We start from the raw sequence: 19032 nt of genomic DNA on the forward strand, positions 1-19032 counted from the left end.
ATGAAATCCACATACAAGCATTCTTCTGCACACTCCCAAACACACACACACTCACAAAACTAATTTGTGGATCCATACAAGAATCAGAAAGCTGAATCTAAAGCTATTCTAAATCTAAATTTATAATCTAACCAGCATGCTTCCGTCAGAATTATTCAGAAAATTGACAGTCCTAAAAGCCCATTATGATGGCATCAGGCAATTTTAAGCACTAATATAAAACTGTGTACAGGGTATTGTGGGAGAGACTAAATTAGAGGATGGACGGACCTGCATCTCAGCCAATCAGTGGCGGGTGGGCGGGGCAGAGAGGAGAGCCCTGAGTGTGAGCGAGTGGATGCTGTGGTAACTCTGATACAATGTCTCAAAGAGCACAAAAACAAACACAATCGATCAGAGAGATCATAGCAGAGGCAAACACAACAGTTGAAATGAAATAATCAGAATAATAATCCAAAAACACAAAGGAAAGATAAGGAACAGGGAAAGAAAACAGTCAGATGCAAAAACGATGCCAGTAAGGGCACGCGTCAGCCTGCAGGCAGTGGAGCACAGCCCAGAAAAGGAAACACAGACAGTCAATCATGAGTCATAACATGAGTAATATTCGTCTTCTCGGTAATAAATCTGGGGCCGCGTTTCTGCTGTAAAGCCTGATTGGTAGAAGGCATGTGAATCTTGGAAGATTAACAATTCCAGTGTGTAATTGATGGTCCATGGCACGGAGATGGACAGCGTACGATTGTGGAACCCTTATAATGAGGTCTATAATAACAATTCTCGGTTCATACTTCAGCTTCAATGACATTTAACTCACACGACTGAAAACTTGTCAAAATCAATGGATATAAAATGAGAAATTCGCTCAGCCTGAGTGCTATCGATCAGACGCATGAAGCTGACGTGTTATGTCAGATTTCCTTTGCCGGCTCCTTTGCGACTGCCCCTCAAATAAACATTTCACACACAGAAACATGACACACAGCTTTGTATCAAGATGCACAGCAACACCTAAAAATCAAGAGAAGCTGGAGAAATGATTAAGCGACACATGGCAAATCACCAACGGAAATGTAAAAGAAATGCAATGAGTGAGCAGAAATGTCATCTTGCTTTTGACAGGACCAATAACCAGTCCTTTGCGATCTCTTCCCCTCTCTTCTAAGGAAAAAATATAGTTTTTTTATGCTTTTAAGCATTAACCTTGCAAATTTTGATTACTTGTTTAAAAGCTATTAGCATGGGGTAGGATTTTTTGGGTGGAAGACAAGACAAAAATCATTCATTCACAATTATTTGTGTCCTTCTGGAGAAGGGAGAGATGTTATGAAAGGTCTGGCCAATGAATCTCTTTCTCAGAGCTGGTTAAAGGTCAGCCAATGAGATGAATGAGTGCTGTGAGGCATACCCGGCCCTCTCCTTGAGTTTCATATCAGTTATGCCATCTTTAGACACCAGTTTGTTAAAAACCAGAATCCCGATAACCATGTTAACCTGGTGAAGAGAGAGGAGAAAGGTGAACATGTGCATATTAAGATCCAGACCAGTCTCACAATACAAACATGGTCCTATAGTCTCCAATGTGTTGTTTTAGGATGTTTATATAAACTTTAACTTGTGGTTTTGTTTGAAAGTATAGTTCACCCAAAAATGAAAATTATTTATTTACTCAACCTCAAGCCATCCTAGGAGTACATGACTTCCTTCTTTCAGATGAATCCAGTTGGAGTTATATTAAAAAATGTCTTGGCTCTTTCAAGCTTTATCATGGCAATAGGTGGGTGTTTCTCTTCAACAGTCTAAAACAAGTCCAATAAAGTGCATCCATTCATAATAAAAAGTGCCTCGCACGGCCCAGAGCTGCTTCCATGTACAACAGTCTATGCAAGCTAGATTAAAGTGATTACGCTTTAAATATGGATATTTTTCTTACAAAAACACACTGATTCGCTACAGGAGGCCTAACCCCCCCCAGAGCTGTGTGAGACACTTTTTATTATGCATAGGTGCACTTTATTGGACTTCTTTTGACCTGTTGAAGAGAAACACCCTCCTAATGCCATGATAAAGCTTGAAAGAGCCAGGATATTTTTTGTATATAACTAACAACAGACTAGATTCTTCTGAAAGAAGGAAGTCATATACATCTAGGATGCCTGGAGGATGAGTAAATAATGGGCTAATTTAAATTTTTGTGTAAACTAACCCTTTAATTACACATCCCAATGTTGTTCCAAACCTGTAAGAACTTTGTTCTTCTTCAGAGCACAAATTAAGATATTTTGGATGAAATCCGAGGGCTTTCTGACCCTGCATAGAGAGAAACGCAACTGACACATTCAAGGTCTTTTGACATCAGTCGAAAAAACGTGGTAGTTACATTGCCGTCTATGCAGGGTCAGAAAGCTTGAATTTCATCAAAAATCTCTTAACTTGTATTCCAAAGATAAAAGAAGGTCTTACAGGTTTGGAACGACATGAGGGTGAGTAAATAATGACAGAATTTTAAAAATATCTTAATATGTTGTTGTTCAAGCTACTTCTGCACTAGGATTGTGATAAAACATGATTTCCAGAGTCAATTTCCAAATACCTTACATTTTAAATTACAATATTAATATACAACAGCTACACAATGTAAAACAGCTACTGAGAGATGTTTTGGTTGAACAGAGAAAAACTGCAGTAGAATGAAATTTTTTTTATGAGACTCTATAGATAATTCACCATTATAATGTCTGACAAAATGAAATCTGTTATTGAATAAAATAGATACCGCCGTAATCCATGTTAACATAGTCTAAGCCCAGATCTCGTTTAATTAATCTGCAGCGGTGTAATGACTGTTACGTCCATTCTTGGCACACTTAGCATATGCTGTGTTTAAACAGATCTACTAAAACACGTGTTTGCGGGATATTATGTTATAGGGTAATGAGACCGTCTGCATTCTCATTCACAAGAGCTTGTGGTGGTTTATTTGTTGTAAAATTCTATGTTTGGGTGCAGTGATGCTAGCAACATTAAACACTGAGTCTGGAAATGAGGGACAGAATATTTCTGCGAATAAATCAAATGGAGAGAGAAATTGTACCAAGACGACAGCAGCAGCTGGTCCCACAAATGCGTACAACAGTCCGCCTTCCAGAGACAGCCAGCAACTAACACAAAACACAAGAGCGGAAAAGAATAAGGGCGTGAGAGAGCGAGAGAGACAGATGAAAGAGACCAGAGGGAAAGAAAAATCAGTGATGGGGTTTGTCAGATAATGTCATCATTAGTTGTTTTTAACATTTTAAAGTGTCCACTTGAAGGATGCAATGCAGAGACAGACTGGCCATCATGATCATACTCACTAGTTAACAGTGCCATATCCCTTTGCCTTGGTGAATCCAACAGAAATAGCTACAACGAGAGCAGGTAAACCTATAAAAAGGGAACAGAAATTATTGGAGAATAGTTGAGTACTTGATATATACATCAAGAGAAATTTCATGGGTCTTTTTTTCAGAAGAAACATTATAAATGAAGACACAAGCTTAGAAGAAACAAGACAAGCCTCACCCCAACCAAGGCAGAGGAAACGTTTGCGTATGATGCGGTTTCTAAGACGGCCAGTCACAGCCATGTAAGACTGCCATGCCTCCGTGAGAACCCAACAGAAAGAGGACAGGAAGAAGAAGTGCAGAAACGCAGCCACAAGAGTACAAACAACCTAAGAGCAAGAAAATAGTAAGGGAGAAACAAAAAGAGTCCATGCATCAAAAGTAAGGAAGGAGAAGAGATTAAGATTAAAAGCTTTATCCATTTATTTGTGTTTGTTTGCTCATACCTTGTTCCGTGTCTGAGTTTGTCCGATGAGTATGAGTGCATTGGAGGAGATGATGGACAGACAAAAGTTGATGAGGATGACAGAGCGTTCTGAGCGGATGTACCTGAAGAGAAACACACAGAAACACTGAGCCAATACATCTGAATGACGTCTACTGCGCGCTTTCATTCAGCCACAATGCATTCAATAGACGGACACTTAAATGGAACCTGAACTGATGTATAATCTCAAGCGGCGACCAAGATGTAACACTGACCAAGTGAAAGCATCTGTACAGATCATTGAAGCACAAGATGCAAAAGAGGAAATAGCGTGGTGAAATAAAAAAGAAAGAAAGAAAAAAAAAGAAAAAAAAACTTTAAATATATTTTGTATGATAAAAAGGAATTGTAAATGCAAAACATAAGTATAAGCAAGGATCCTTTTGTGCTACAGACTGTATATTTTTAAACAGTTTTAAAAGAAGACTGCAGTAATTGTTAAAAAAATACAAGTAAAAACAGGAATACTACATTACCAGTCAAAAGTTTTTGAACAGTAAGATTTTTTGTTTTTAAAGAAGTCTTTTCTGCTCACCAAGCCTGCATCTAACAGTGAAATTTTGAAATATTTTTACTATTTTAAATAACAGTTTTTTTATTTGAATATATTTTAAAATGTAATCTATTCCTGTGATCAAAGCTACATTTTCGGCATCATTACTGCAGTCTTCAGTGTCACTTAATCCTTCAGAAATTATTTTACTATGCTGACATGCTGTTCAAGAAACATTTTGTTATTTTTATTATTCTTATAAATATTTAAAACAGTGGAGTACATTTTTTTCAGGATTCTTTTGAAAGAACTTTCTATTTATCAAAGAAAAAAATCTACTCAGTTGTTTTCAACATAATAATAAATGTTTTTGAGCAGCAAGTCAGCATATTAAAATAATTTCTGAAGGATCATGTGACAGAATGATTTCTGAAAGATCTAGTTACTGGAGTAATGATGCTAAATATTCAGCTTTGAAATCACAAGAATAAATAAATGTTTATGATATATTCAAATAGAAAACAGTTATGTTAAATAGTACAAATATTTCTAAATTGTACTGTTTTTGCTGTACTTTGGATCAAATAAATACAGGCTTGGTGAGCAGAAGACGCTTCTTTAAAAAACATTATAAATCTTACTGTCCAAAAACGTTTGACTGGTAGTGTAGGCAACATTATTACAATTTAAAATTGTAATAAAAACTGCTTTCCATTAAAACAAAAAATATAAAATGTAATCTATTACAATGCGTTCATGCTAAATGAAACTTCTAAATACTATTTCTTTAAAAATATTTGAAAAAATTTACAAAATAATTAAAAAATGTGCACTGACCTTAAACAAGAACTGACCATGTAGTTATTTGAAACTGACTCTAGACAGAATTACCACTTTTGTTAATGGGCCAACTGAGAACAATAATGTGCATTAATTAGCCTAGCTGATCAGTCTTTCACTAATAACCACACTGAATAGTAAATAACAACCTGACATGTTAAGTATTACATCAAGTCAAGCAATTGATTTGAATCTCAAACGCAACATCATTCCAATATATGTCGCTGTCCATGGTGCTGAAATTCCTATTGCATCCCATCAATGTCTATGTGTTTTTTTACTGCTGAACAGCCAGATTGTGTTTCATCAGCGGAAGATCTTGCTTACCTCCAAACGGACACATAGATGATGATGAGAAGGAGCAGGGTGAGGGACGAGACCCCGCAGCCCACGATCAGAGTCACAGATGGAAGCTGGGTCTTATCCATGTTCTGTCAACACAAGAAATAGACTCAGTTAGCGCTCACAGATGCTAACGGTGCATCAGGCTAGCCGCCTGCTGTCCTCCATGCGATTCTGTGCAGAAGAGTGCCGGACTGCTCTCCGTGTGGCTCCGGCTAAGGAACAAGGTGAGATGAAGGTCACTCGGCTGATACTGAGGACTGAGATATCCACAGGGCACAGCAGAGAGCTATAGTATAGCACCCTATGACTGCTTCTAATGACATACAGACAACCGGAAAAGCTAAATGCCTGATGCTGTGAATTACTCATACAGTGATTGTGAACCAAAAGCCTCAAATGTAACACATTTGCAGGCTTGCGCAACCATTGTCTTGGTTGCCATGGTGATGTGGTGGAGAAACAGCGGCCACTGCAGTGGTGTACGCAGCATTAACTGTACCATAGGTGTGAGTAGTGAAAGCCTGTGTGTGTTTGTGAATATCTGCAATCCTTGCTCAAGACTTACGCCGCTATAATACACATCTAGAAATATTATCTGTTAAACATTGCAAATGTGGTACAGCAGAGTTAAGGATGTCCATGGGTGCTACGCATTCTCAGAGGTGTGGACTTCTCACCTTAAGACCAAAACACACAGACTTACACTTACACACAAAGATAATTGGTTGAGTTTATAGCCTGTCTTGTCTCCAGGTTTAATGTGCGCACAGGGCCAAGTTAATTAAATCCCTCTGATTAATCTGCACTGCAGTGAGGTCCCCACTGACAATCAAGAAAGAAATGCATCCTCTGAGACTAAGTTTGTCTTCTCCTAGCCAATCAAACACTTGACTAAGCCTAAGCTGTGGTAGACAGGCTAGTACTCAGAACAACCGCTATCGAACCAAGGGAATTATTTAGTCCATCAGCGCAGACAGAAACTCATAGCAAGTTGGGAACAGAAACGATCAAGTATCGAGTCTTGTCAATTTTAAAATGTTTGTCGGTTAATTGCGAGACAGTAGGGAAAAGGAAGCTTAGAATGTCACAATGAAGTCAGTTCTGGAAAGTTGGTGCACTTCATTTGCATGAAATTTGTTCTGTTTTGTGAGAATTTAGGCCTGTATGTTCCCACTGGTGTCAGGACAATAAGAGATAAAAGATAATTTGCCAACATTTAAAACAAAATTGATCTCGTTCGACAGCCCTATCAATATCTATCTATACAACAGTTCTTTCTGGTTCTCAAATCTGATTGGCTAATAAGAGTGCAATATTAAAGTCCAACAGAACTCAAACAGCCGTTTCACAGTTTGTAACTTTATCACTCCGCTTGCGGTACTTCTTACAGAGAGTGTCATAGACGCCCAAATCCACTATAATTTACTATAAGTTTACTGTAAGTTATTGTGTCACGGAATGTAGTTTTAAGATGTTTTGAGGTGAGAATGTACTTGTTTATAGTTCAAATATGCAGTTTTTTTTAAATTAAAGATAGCGTCTATCTGAAAATTTGCGTCAACATTTTCGGACATGTGAGCTCCAGGATGTCAGTGCTCATGAACCTGCCAAGAGAAGCCTCAGCTTGGCTAGATCCTCTGGCTCTGATGTCTCTTATAGTGGTTAAACGTGAGCTTGTTTTGGGTAAATCTAACAGGTAGTCTTTAGTCTCACTAAACTATTATTAATTAATTAAACTATTATTTGTTCCAGAGCAAATAGTGTTGGCAAAATCTCATCATGTTTATGTAAATTCAATGCTGTATATCAGAGCGCTGTCTTTGTACGTTTGACTGAATTGCCTAGCAACTTTTATGATGCTTGTTGTTTATTAAATATTATTATTCAATAAACAATATTTTATATAAAAAATAGTAACGTTAGTAGTTAAGGGTTTAATATTTTGTGTTTGTGTTTGTGATTTTAGTTACATTGTTCTGCCATCAGATGGTGACAAGAGACAGTTTTTAGCACTAAAGACTTTTATACTGAAAAGTTAACTCTATAAACAGAAGTTATTTTTAGTTTCAACCACAGCTTGACGCAGCGAACAAATCCACTGAGCAGCAAAATCACCTTTAACAGATGAAAGGATAGTAACATTACGACAAAGATAACGCTTTCCTCAGCAGATATTCAAACTAATGTTTATTTTGAATACAAGACCAATCTGAAGAATGAATGCTGGATCAGATGCAGGTAATCACACTCGCCCAATCTATTTCTCTTTCATAATACTCTACATAATACAGTGAGCTTTTAATACAGTAATACAATAAGCTTTCAATGAAGCAAGTCAATGTTCCTTCATTGCTAGTTCTATAGTGATGTTTTGGAATTATTAACAAAGGCTTGGGCTTTTTTAAATTTAGATTTGAATTTGTGGCGAAAAGAAGTAGTTCTGCACAAAAGAGGGTTTTTTAAAGACACTCCGTTGATATTTGATGTATTTACACACTCGTGCCGTCAAACTGTTTTATAAATGCAATATCACACTCGTAGACATGATATATGGCCGAATTACAGCCGTGCCAATGGACAACCATTTTTCACATCTACGAGTGTGATATTGCTCATATATATGACAATAATAGGTAAACGCATAACTGTTAAGCTACAATGTACTTGAAAATGCATCATTGTTATTTAAAAAGCTATCAGCCAAACAATACATTCAATAAGTACTAAGGGCATTGGTCTAACCGTTATTAATATTTTAAAACTTGTATGCAAATGAAGTAAGACTGCACAAACATGAATAATAGACTTGCAAAGGCAATACTGAATCTTGTACAAGTGACAAGCAAAAAGACGATGGCCTACCTCAGAAGGATGTACTAACATGAAACATCTCAACACAGTGTGCGGTTTCTTTTTCTCGCCATCTTCTCTGACCCATATTTGGGAATGATGTATTCAGAGCTTTATCCAAGTACAACTGCAGCGTAACTGTGCATTTCTACAAGCTTTAGCTCATAAATATTCAGCCTGGGCAAAACCACAGCTTTTTTCTCATCTCAAACTGCGTATACAGTGTAAGACAATCTGGCCCATGTAAACCAGAGCCTGGTTCAAAGCTGGAAACATCTGTAGAAAGACTGGCATGTGATTAAAATAGCTGCAGTGTACTATCTCCCTTTATTTCTTTTTTTTTTCTTTCTTTTTCCATGTGCACTGCAGCTGACTGTATATTCAGACTCAGAATGTGGGAGGGAAAGAGAGGAAGGGAAGTGTTTCTCTGGCTCTTTATCATTCTGAAGCTGTAGGATGCTAGTTGCCAGCGGAGGGGCCATTGGATGGGCCATTTTGAGGTGGCAAGTGGAGCTGCAGGAATAATTAGCGGCATAGCAGTGGGGGTCTGGAGCGAGAAGGCTAGAGAAAGAGAGAGACAGACAGGGAGTGGAGCCAAGGGGAGGAGCGGTCCTCCCTTCTGCTGGCACACGGCTACACAAATGAAATCCCCACAATATGCTTCCCACGAGGCATGGAATGAGCTAACTGCGACACTCCCTTATTCCACGTCCATCTGACCAGGTAGAGCGGGACGGGCAGCCATCATAAGGCGAGCGATTAGCATACAGCTATAGCTCTATGGATCACCATGGAGAGACATGAAGATCATGCGGTCTTACACACACATCCATGAAAGCGAATAGCAGGACATAAATACACACAAGAGGCCTGTAAAACACTGATAAAATGGGTATAATGTAAACTGGATTCAAGATGGGGCTCAGTACTTTCTAAAAACATTGCTTGAATGTACTGTAACATCAACCTTGATCAGCATTAAAAATAAACAACCATATTAACTTTAATGCACTTTCTTGATTTTATTGTAAATGGCCAAACAGTGCACATTGTTCCAAATAAAAAAATTGTGTTTTTAATCTTTAATCAAAATGTAGTTTCTCTGAAATGAGCTTCCTTTTCCGAAAGAACAGTTTGGTAATTTTAAAGTGATAGTTCACCCAAAAATGAAAATTCTGTCAATAATTACTCATCCTCTTGTCGTTTCCAAACCTGTAAGACCTTTGTTCATCTTCAGAACACAAATTAAGATATTTTTGATGAAATCCGAGAGCTTTCTGACCCTGCATAGACAGCAACGCAACTACCACGTTCAAGGCCCAGAAAGGTAGTAAGGACATCATTAAAATAGTCCATGTGACATCAGTGGTTCAACCTTAATTTTACGAAGCTATGAGAATCTTTTTTGTGCAGAGAAACCAAAAATAATGACTTCATTCAACAATTTCTTCTCTTCTTTAACGCACGTCCATGAGAGTACCATAAGAGTACATTTTTGTCTTGAATATCCTGAAAACTGTTGAAGTCAACTGGGTCTATCCACTGTTTGGTCACCCAAATTCTTCAAAATGTCTTGAAAAAAAATTATATTCATACAGGTTTGGAACAATTTGAGGTTGAGTCAATTTCTGAGTGATCTACACCTTTAAGAAAGTAAAATGCATTGCAAAAGGCAATTCACACTTGTTGTGGGCTTTGTGGAACAGAAATATCATATTTCCAATCCAACTGATTACCAAAGTGAAGTAGGACCCTACATTTTTTTTTTTTTTTTGCATTTACAAAAGTTACAAAAAGCAATACGTATTTGTCATAGACTTTTCATACCCTATCTTTCAGCTTTATCCACAATAGCCCATGTGTAATGCTGTGATCCTAATTCTGTTTTGTTATGATGTCCCTTTTTCACTTGGTTTCCCAAATCAAAACAGTGTCACAACAGTGACTTCTGTTGCTGAAGCAGCCAATCTGAAACATCTTGGCAGAGCAAATGAGAGAAGACGTGGCCATTGTTTTGGCCAGTAGGGTGTCAAGCTTCCTCTTCCTCTTTTTTTTTTGGGCTCACTGGCTCATATCTGGGCCAAGCTGCACAAAGAGAGTGTTATAGCGTGTTCTATAGCTTTAAGAACTTCCACTGCCCATGCTGTTTCCACGGCAACTGGTGAATAAACTGCTTCAGAGGCAGTTTCCAGTCTAATAATAACTAATCACACTGAATGAAAATTCCACACAAAGACACGACCCTTTCTTGCATTAAACCAAACCAAATCCCATCATTTTAAAGAAAGATGCTGTTTTAAAGGAAGACATATAGATTTACACACAGACAACCCTCCAAGGCCCAAATGAACGGATGGTGTGTCATTAAGATATATGTTTTACACTCATGGAAAGGCCAACATATTCCCTATGCACATTTGAATGTACCAGGAAAATGCATCTGAGGTGTCCACACAGCAAAATTCAACATATATGGGAATTTGTATGTTGGTGTGTTTTAACCAAAATGCATTTCTTTACAAATAACAGGCCTAGATAGTGTAATCGTTAACATATGTAGACTGTTATGCCAGCTATATATTCTTAATCACATGCATTTTCTCTGTACAAACATTTAATGTATGCAAATCCAATATGAAAGCCAGCATGTTTCATGCACTGCGTTCTAGCATTACACAGACCTAGCAAAACGTTCATTTTTGTTACAAATATTTGTCTATATATTCAGAACACATTAAAGAACGAAACATGTACTAAATTGTTGGCATTAAATCTGCTGTATGGCTCTGGAATGCCGTGAAGAGGAGGAGAGGGGGGAGTGAGAGAGAGGGATCTGTTGATACACAATGACAATGACGCCTATGACCAAAAAAAGCGGTACATTAAATCACACATGTCACACAAACGCGTCTTTTGACGTTCTTTGGCATTAAAGGAAACAATAGAAATGGCTCGACTTACCACATCGGGATTGAGGCGTGCTAAAATGGCGAAGGTGGAGAGTCTGTCACACAAGCATTTGGTTGTGCTGGAGTCGACGGGCACGGCTCTACAGCCTCGCGCAGACCAGGAGCCCAGCAACGACGAGCTGCGGAGCGGAGACAGACAAGAGCGCGGAATGAGATCAAATCCCTACGCGATAAAACTGCTATTTTCTCTAATCCAGCGCACACAGAGCCCGCCGTATGAGAGCCGGAGCGCGAGAAAAGACAGTGAAAAGACAGATGAATGGACGATGTGATGCAGCGCACACCTCTGCTTTCTGCATGGCCAGGTTAGCTGATGTAAAAACACTTACAAAAATGTAAAAAATAATTATGCCATGAAATAAAATCAAATTAACAAATAATTTTAGGTAGCAGATCATATATTAATACTAGTAATATAATTAATATATGTATTTTTTATTTATTAAATTATTATTATTATTATTATGCTACACTAAAAAAACAACCACACATATATCTAGAGCTGTTCTTAACCCCGGGTAAATATAAACCTGGGTTTCACACTGGTCACATTTTATCCTGGGTGATCTTGAGTAGCCAGATTTCGAATTTCACACTAGTAAATATGGCTTAACCCCAGCATATTTACGAAACTAAAAACGTTGCCTGACAGAAAGCAACGAGCAATTGCAAATTAATGACCGCGAATAAAAAAAAGGGTGGTTGGTTTAGGTCTCGTGAAACGTAGAAAAGCACAACGGGAACAATAAAGTCTCTTAACTGCGGTTAACACGTTAGCATCACAGTTCGACTTCATTTTTAACGTTCAGCGCTCAAATGAAAAAAAAAAATGCGACAAAGTTTTTACGCCCCGTACATGAAAAGCATAGATATTTAATGAGGGAAGTGATGACTCTGTATATGATTGGTTGTATGTTGATAAACAACACCATTAGTTGATAATTCAGTCTTGTGAAACGTAGAAAAGTACAAAGAAATAAATAAAATTTCTTTACTCCCGTCAACATGTTAGCATTACAGTTCATTGCCATTTTTAATAATCAACGCTGAAATAAAAAAAAAGCGCCAAATACGTACATGAATATTTAATGAAGAAAGCACTGACTCTATATGACTGGTTGTCTGTTGATGAACAACAGCATTTGGGGATGATGTTGGATAATTTAATACTTTTGAATTATTTATTTATTTATTATTGTTGTTTTTCCAATAGAAGCATTACTAGAGCTTCTTGCATTGCAAAACAAAATACCGTCAAAATACATAGAAATTAGCGACTGTTTCTATAGGCCATTATACGTCAGCAGTCAACTTGACGTCATTCACCCATAGATCTATGTAATTCACCATAGTAATCACTGAATATTCGAAATGCCACAGTCCTGCACAACCATTAGGGGCCGTTCACATGAAGCGTCTTTTGCGCGCGCAAGTTCGTTATTTCAAATGGAGACACGCGGCTTGCGCGCGCATATTGGAAGCGACGCAGTCGCGACGCGCATGCGGTGCGACGCGCTCGTTTTTTCCAGGCACGTCCGCGCCGCATCGATTTAAAAACATCTCAACTTTTCAGAATGTCGCAAGCGCACCGCAGGTCATGTGACATAAACTAACTGCCAAGTCGGAGAAACAGCTCATCATGGCTGTACAGGAATAAACATGTTTACATAAATTTAATAACAGAGCTACTGCAAACGATTTTAATGCTGAAAATCCATTTATCCTTTGCTGAAACTTCCGTGTATGTATGGAGAGTGCAGGTCATTGTTGCTTAGCAACGGCGGACACTTCTGGAGCGCAAGCGCCCGAGCGCTTTGTTGATAAGAATGAAAGCGGCGCGCCTAGCGTTTTACACGCGTTTTTAGGCGCGACATGTGAACGGTCCCTTAGTCTGCTAACCTATAGCAAAGTCCCTTTAAGGCAAATCATGTCACTCGGCGGCCATCTTTGAAACGCCTCTCGGGCATGCAAGTGCAGCTCCTATCTGTTTGAATGAGGAAACATCAAATTCTCCAAAACTGTTCACCAAACTGTTCACCAAATTTCATATTTTAAATCACCAAAAGAAATCCAACAAGAACTGCCTCATAAATATGGTTCATTGTGCTCCAATAGCGTTAAAAAACACGTGTTTTTCAGGCTAGATGAGCCAGTGCGCATGCGTAGTACTGAGTGCACGTCTTAGAGCGCCGATTGTTTCTATAGCAACCGGGACTTCTAACGGCAGCTGCAGTGATACACTGACTTTACTAATCAACGATTGGCTCTTTCATTAAGAAGGCGGGGCTTCACGGCCATAATGAGCGTTGCATTTTCCCCATTCAAAACTATACGAGTGACATGTCTTGGGTATACTGTACCATAGTCTTTGCCTATAGTATGGCGGATGACGTCAAGTTGATCTTTCCAATATGGTGGACGCATCTACGTCCTTGGAGCGGTCCAATGGGGTATCTGCGTATATATATATATATATATATATATATATATATATATATATATATATATATATATATATATATATGCATAGAATCACTTTGAAATGAAAGTTTCTAAAGGTCGGTTTGGGGTAGCCTTTTCTCGTGAAACGTCGAAAAGCTCAACGGGAACAATAAAGTCTCTTAACTGCGGTTAGCATCACAGTTCGACTTCATTTTCAATGTTCAACGCTCAAACTAAAAATATTTTCGAAAAATACGTTTTTATCCACTGTACATGAAAAGCATAGATATTTAATGAGGGAAGTGATGACACTGTATATGATTGGTTGTCTGTTAATAAACACCATTCGTGGATAATTCAGTCTTGTGAAACATAGAAAAGTACAAAGAAATCAATACAGTTTCTTTACTCCCGTCAACATGTTAGCATTACAGTTCATTGCCATTTTTAACAATCAACGCTGAAATAAAAAATAAGCGCCAAATACGTACATGAATATTTAATGAAGAAAGCACTGACTCTGTATATGATTGGTTGTCTGTTGATGAACAACACCATTTGGGGATAATGTTGGCTAATTTAATACGGTTGAATTATTTATTTATTTATTATTGTTGTTTTTCCCAATAGAAGCATTACTAGAGCTTCTTGCATTGCAAAACACAAAATACAGTCAAAGTACACAGAACCACTTTGAAATGAAAGTTCCTAAAGGACGGTTTGGGGTAGCCTTTTCTCGTGAAATGTAGAAAAGCACAAAGAAAATGATAAAGTTTCTTAACTGCCGTCAACATGTTAGCATCACAGTTCAACACCATTTTCAGTGTTCAGCACTGAAACTAAAAAAAGTGCCAAATTTTCTATGTTTGTTGATGAACAACACCATTTTAGGATAACTGATGAATTTTAGGGAAAGTAGAGAAGCACAAAGAAAACAAGAAAGTTTATTAACTACAGTTAACAGGTTAGCATCACAGTTCAATGCCATTGTCAATATTGGACACTGAAACTAACAAAACCTGCCAAAGTTTCTATTCGGTGTACAAAGAGCAGGAATATTTAATGAGAGAAACTCATTATATATGACTCAGTATATGATTGGTTGTTGATGAATAACACCATTTGTGGATAAACAATGAGTCTCGTGAAACTTAGAAAAGCACAAAGGAAATGACAAAGTTTCTTAACTGCCGTAAACATGTTAGCATTATAGTTCAGCACCATTTTCAATGTTCACCGCTGAAATAAATAAATAAATAAAAACAACACACCAAAGTTCCTACACACTGTACTAAGAGCATGAATATTGAATGAGGGAAACTTTGACTCAGCATATGATTGGTTGTTGATGAACAACCCCATTTGTGGATAATTAATAAGTCTCTGTATCACAGTTCAACAACATTTTCAACATTCAATGCTGACAAACCTTGGTTGATGAACACCACCATTTGTGGGTAATTAATGAGTCTCGTGAAACGATGAAGTTTCTTAACTGCCATCAACAAGTTAGCATCACAATTCAAACCATTTTCAGCGTTTCACGCTAAAATGTAAAAAAACCCAAAACACAACAACAACCAAAAAAAAAACAAAAAAACAAAAAACAAATACATAATGAATAATAATATATAATGAATATTTAATGAGGGAAGCCCTGACTCAGTATATGATTGGCTGTCTGTTGATGAACAACACCATTTGAGGATAATTGTTGTTGTTGTTTTTCCAATAGAAGTATTACTAGAGCTTCTTGCATTGCAAACCACAAAATAGCGTCAAAGTACACAGAATCACTTTGAAATGAAAGTTCCCAAAGGACGTTTTGGGGTAGCCTTTTCACACTGTGTTTAGCCTGCAGCAAGCCTTCCAAGTAAAGTAAAGAACAGTCTCTTTTACCTGTCAAAACTTTGTAAGTTTATAAAGGAAAAGTGCAATGGAGCAGAGGATGGATATTACACTGGGACATTGAGACCTGGGGCACAACATGAAGGGGAAAAAGCACTTCCGAATAGAGCAAAGTGTCCTACGTTTTCTATTTATGATTGACAATTTGTGAATGTCAGATATGCATGTGATGTCCCACCTGCTCAGATACAAAATAATGAACATACATTGTGAATAATATTAAAATATCACAGAATATTATAATAGAGAGATTACACACACTAAGTCATACACTAAAAATAAATGTCAAAAGCTGACTTTTCATAAGACCCAAAGGAACATTAATCCACATCTTTCTATTCTTGACAATAATTTGTAGTTTTATGCTTCCCATGAAACTTGCATGCACCAAAGCAGATGACAATAAAAGCATGAATCTCATAAATACAACTAAACCTTAAGGTTACAGTTGCCAGTGCCCAAAGCCACTCAATAATTAGTCCATTCCGCCACCTACACAAATTCAAATCTCATAATCTTGATGAGGAACCCTCTTGACAGCATGATTCGGCTGTGCCTGATCTAACGCTCCAATAATTGTAACAAAGACCTCATAATGACATCAATGAAAGTGATATGAAAGTCATATCAAAACATACCCACTCCATGCACAACTGATCCTAATAGGGAGCCATCAATCATGTAGCGTCCTCTTCATGCAGCTGCAATGTGGAGTCAATATACTCACACACACACACACACACACACACACACACACACACACACACACACAAACGCTTTTCCACACAAACCCAGGGTTACCGGCACCATTCCAAACCCACTGTGCGGTAGAGCTCTGCAGTCTGGGATACCCATAATGCACTGGGGCTTGAAGAGCGCTGAGGGCCAAACCGTATAGAGCTGGAAGCACAGCGTGTTGCAGCCTCAGGGGAGGGCTCAGTGTTAACATTAGCACATAAACCTGAAACTCAATATATGATCACCCGCTGCACAAACACTGCGCGTGATACGATTAAGACTTTGTGTCAACCACACAAATATTAAAGACAGCGCAGCACGGCTGTGTAATTGGATCATGGGCTTGCAGTCCAGCTGTAGTCTGCATGTTTGCTGAGAACATGCAAAGTGCAGATGCGTGAGAAACACAAGCTTGTGTCATGCAAAATAATATATATAAAAACAATACAGTGATAGTGATTGCTGCAAAAATGCTATACAAAATGTTAATTAGCAATGTTACTTTACTATTATTGTTAAGTAATTTTTATTTTTAAATTGTCATTTGCTTTTGACATTTTCCTTATTTTATTGTACATATTTATGTTTAGGTTTTTATTTATTTTATTTCCACTTAGTGATTTTAGTTCCCTTCCGGGAACTCGAGCCGCGTCAGGAACGCTATGGGGAACGCCATTGGCGGGCCGCACTCTGAACTATGTCTAACAACCAATGAATGACGGGGGTGACGTCACAGGCGCGGTGACGTCACCAACCAGGAAGTATAAAGCACGTGCGTTTGAAGCCGGCGGCAGCTTTTGTCATTCAGCGAGAGCGCTCTGTGTCTGTGTCTGTCTGTACCATACTGCTGTTTTTCGTGTCCAGTTTGACACAATTTTATTTGAGTAGTATGGCTACACAACAACCTAGCAAAAAAGAGAGTTTGATGGCGGTTAAGCGCCCGCATAGGCAGTGTGTCCCTCCTTGCCAACGCTTCATTGTTGATGGGGATACACACAGCCTATGTGTGGTTTGCTTGGGAGCGGAGCACGCACAGTCAGCCCTCGAAAAGGCTGGCTGTACGCACTGTGATCGCCTGCCGGTGCGTGTGCTTCGTTCCCGGAAAGCCCTCTTTGAGGAGGGGGCTTTCACTAGCGTGCCCCGTGGGTCTGGCCCCGCTGCCGCCGAGGCGGAGCGGCGGCTGCACTCGTGGGGCTCGCAGCTCGATCTGCTGGAGGGTATGGAGACGGGTGACCCCCTATCTCCGCCCTCACTCAGCGGATCGAGCGATCTCCTCCTGGATGTGGAAGCCCGCGCTGCGGTTTCTTCCCCCCGGGAGGAGGTCCCCGAGTTCCTCTTGTCTTCCTCCGAGGAGGTTGACATTGAAAGTGTAACAGAGGAACCACAACCGCCATCACGCTCGCCTCACTATGAGGAGCTCGTCGAGGTGCTGACTAATGCGGTAGCCAAACTGCACATTACATGGCCCGCAGAACAAAATCCCCCCCATGAGCCGCAGCGAAGCCGGTTAGATGACCGCTTCCTGCGGACGAAGTCAGCACCTCCAAAACGGAGCCTTCCCTTTTTCCCCGATCTCCACCAAGAGCTAGCGAGATCGTGGGAAAAGCCATACTCTTCCCGTCTCTTCTCCCCTGCCGAAAATTATGGAAATGTGGGGGGGGCAGAGGAGTATGGCTATAGGGCGATGCCACGGGTCGAACAGACGCTCGCGGGCTATCTGTCCCCCGGTTCGGCATCGTCCTTGAAGGCTCCGTCCTTGCCCACCAGGCCCCTTAAAGTTACATCTGGCCTGATGGGCAAGGCATACACGGCAGCAGGTCAAGCAGGGTCTTGCCTCCATACTATGGGCATCCTGCAAGCCTACCAGGCTGACCTGCTGAAGGAGTTCAGCAGCGGCGAGGAAGTTAGTGTCACAGAGATGCAAAAAACAGCAGATCTCGCTCTCCGCGCCACCAAGGAGGCCGCCCGTGCCGTTGGGCGGTCTATGGCAGCCCTGGTGGCCGCGGAGAGGCATCTCTGGCTGACCCTGTCCGATGTAAAAGAAAAGGACAGGGTCACGCTTCTGGACGCCCCCCTGCAACCATCTGGCCTCTTCGGTGCCGCGGTTGATACCGTCGTAGCCAGGCACCAGGAGGCCCGCAAGCAGGCGGCGGCGTTCAGAACGTTTCTTCCTCGCCGCGTGTTCTCCTCTGAGGCTGCTGCACCATCAAAGAAGCGGCCTCAGCCGTGTACGAGCTCCCATCGTGAGGCACAGAAACAGAGCGTTGCTGCCCGTGCTCCCCCGGCCCAGCCTAGGGGACCCGGAAAGCAACGCTCTAAGCCGGGGGCTTCTAAGACTAAGAGGCCTGACCTGAGGGTCGTCCTCCAGTCAAGGAAGTCCTCGGCTAAGCGGCCCTGACGGTTGTGGTTCAGGGCCGTTGAGGGCAGCCCCTCTCGAGGGGGTCTGCACCGTACCTCCAGGTGCGGGTTTCAGACCCCTTCGTGGCCCTCAGGAGATGAGTCAGCTAACCCTGCCAGTGTTACAGGGCGCGGCTATCTCCCGCGAACATCCTCTAGCTGTTCCGCCCGGAAACG

At 40.0% G+C, this 19032-nt stretch overlaps 1 protein-coding gene across 3 annotated transcripts in view; it reads right to left on the reverse strand.

The window, feature by feature from the left end:
• LOC141315343 (adhesion G protein-coupled receptor B1-like) overlaps window positions 1-11583 on the reverse strand; it is a 32228-nt gene extending 20645 nt beyond the window's left edge. For all 3 annotated transcript variants that reach the window (XM_073832679.1, XM_073832678.1, XM_073832677.1), the window contains exons 1-7: window positions 11363-11583; window positions 5534-5637; window positions 3833-3935; window positions 3565-3715; window positions 3357-3426; window positions 3095-3161; window positions 1409-1494 (exon numbers count right to left, since the gene is read on the reverse strand). In XM_073832679.1, the coding sequence (XP_073688780.1) occupies window positions 1409-1494; window positions 3095-3161; window positions 3357-3426; window positions 3565-3715; window positions 3833-3935; window positions 5534-5634 (578 nt within the window). In that variant the 5' untranslated portion in view covers window positions 5635-5637; window positions 11363-11583. The remainder of the gene's footprint in view (window positions 1-1408; window positions 1495-3094; window positions 3162-3356; window positions 3427-3564; window positions 3716-3832; window positions 3936-5533; window positions 5638-11362) is intronic.
• Window positions 11584-19032: the final 7449 nt, after the last annotated feature.

This window comes from Garra rufa, unplaced genomic scaffold (assembly GCF_049309525.1).
Source record: "Garra rufa unplaced genomic scaffold, GarRuf1.0 hap1_unplaced_017, whole genome shotgun sequence".
In the NCBI taxonomy this organism is placed as follows: domain Eukaryota; kingdom Metazoa; phylum Chordata; class Actinopteri; order Cypriniformes; family Cyprinidae; genus Garra; species Garra rufa.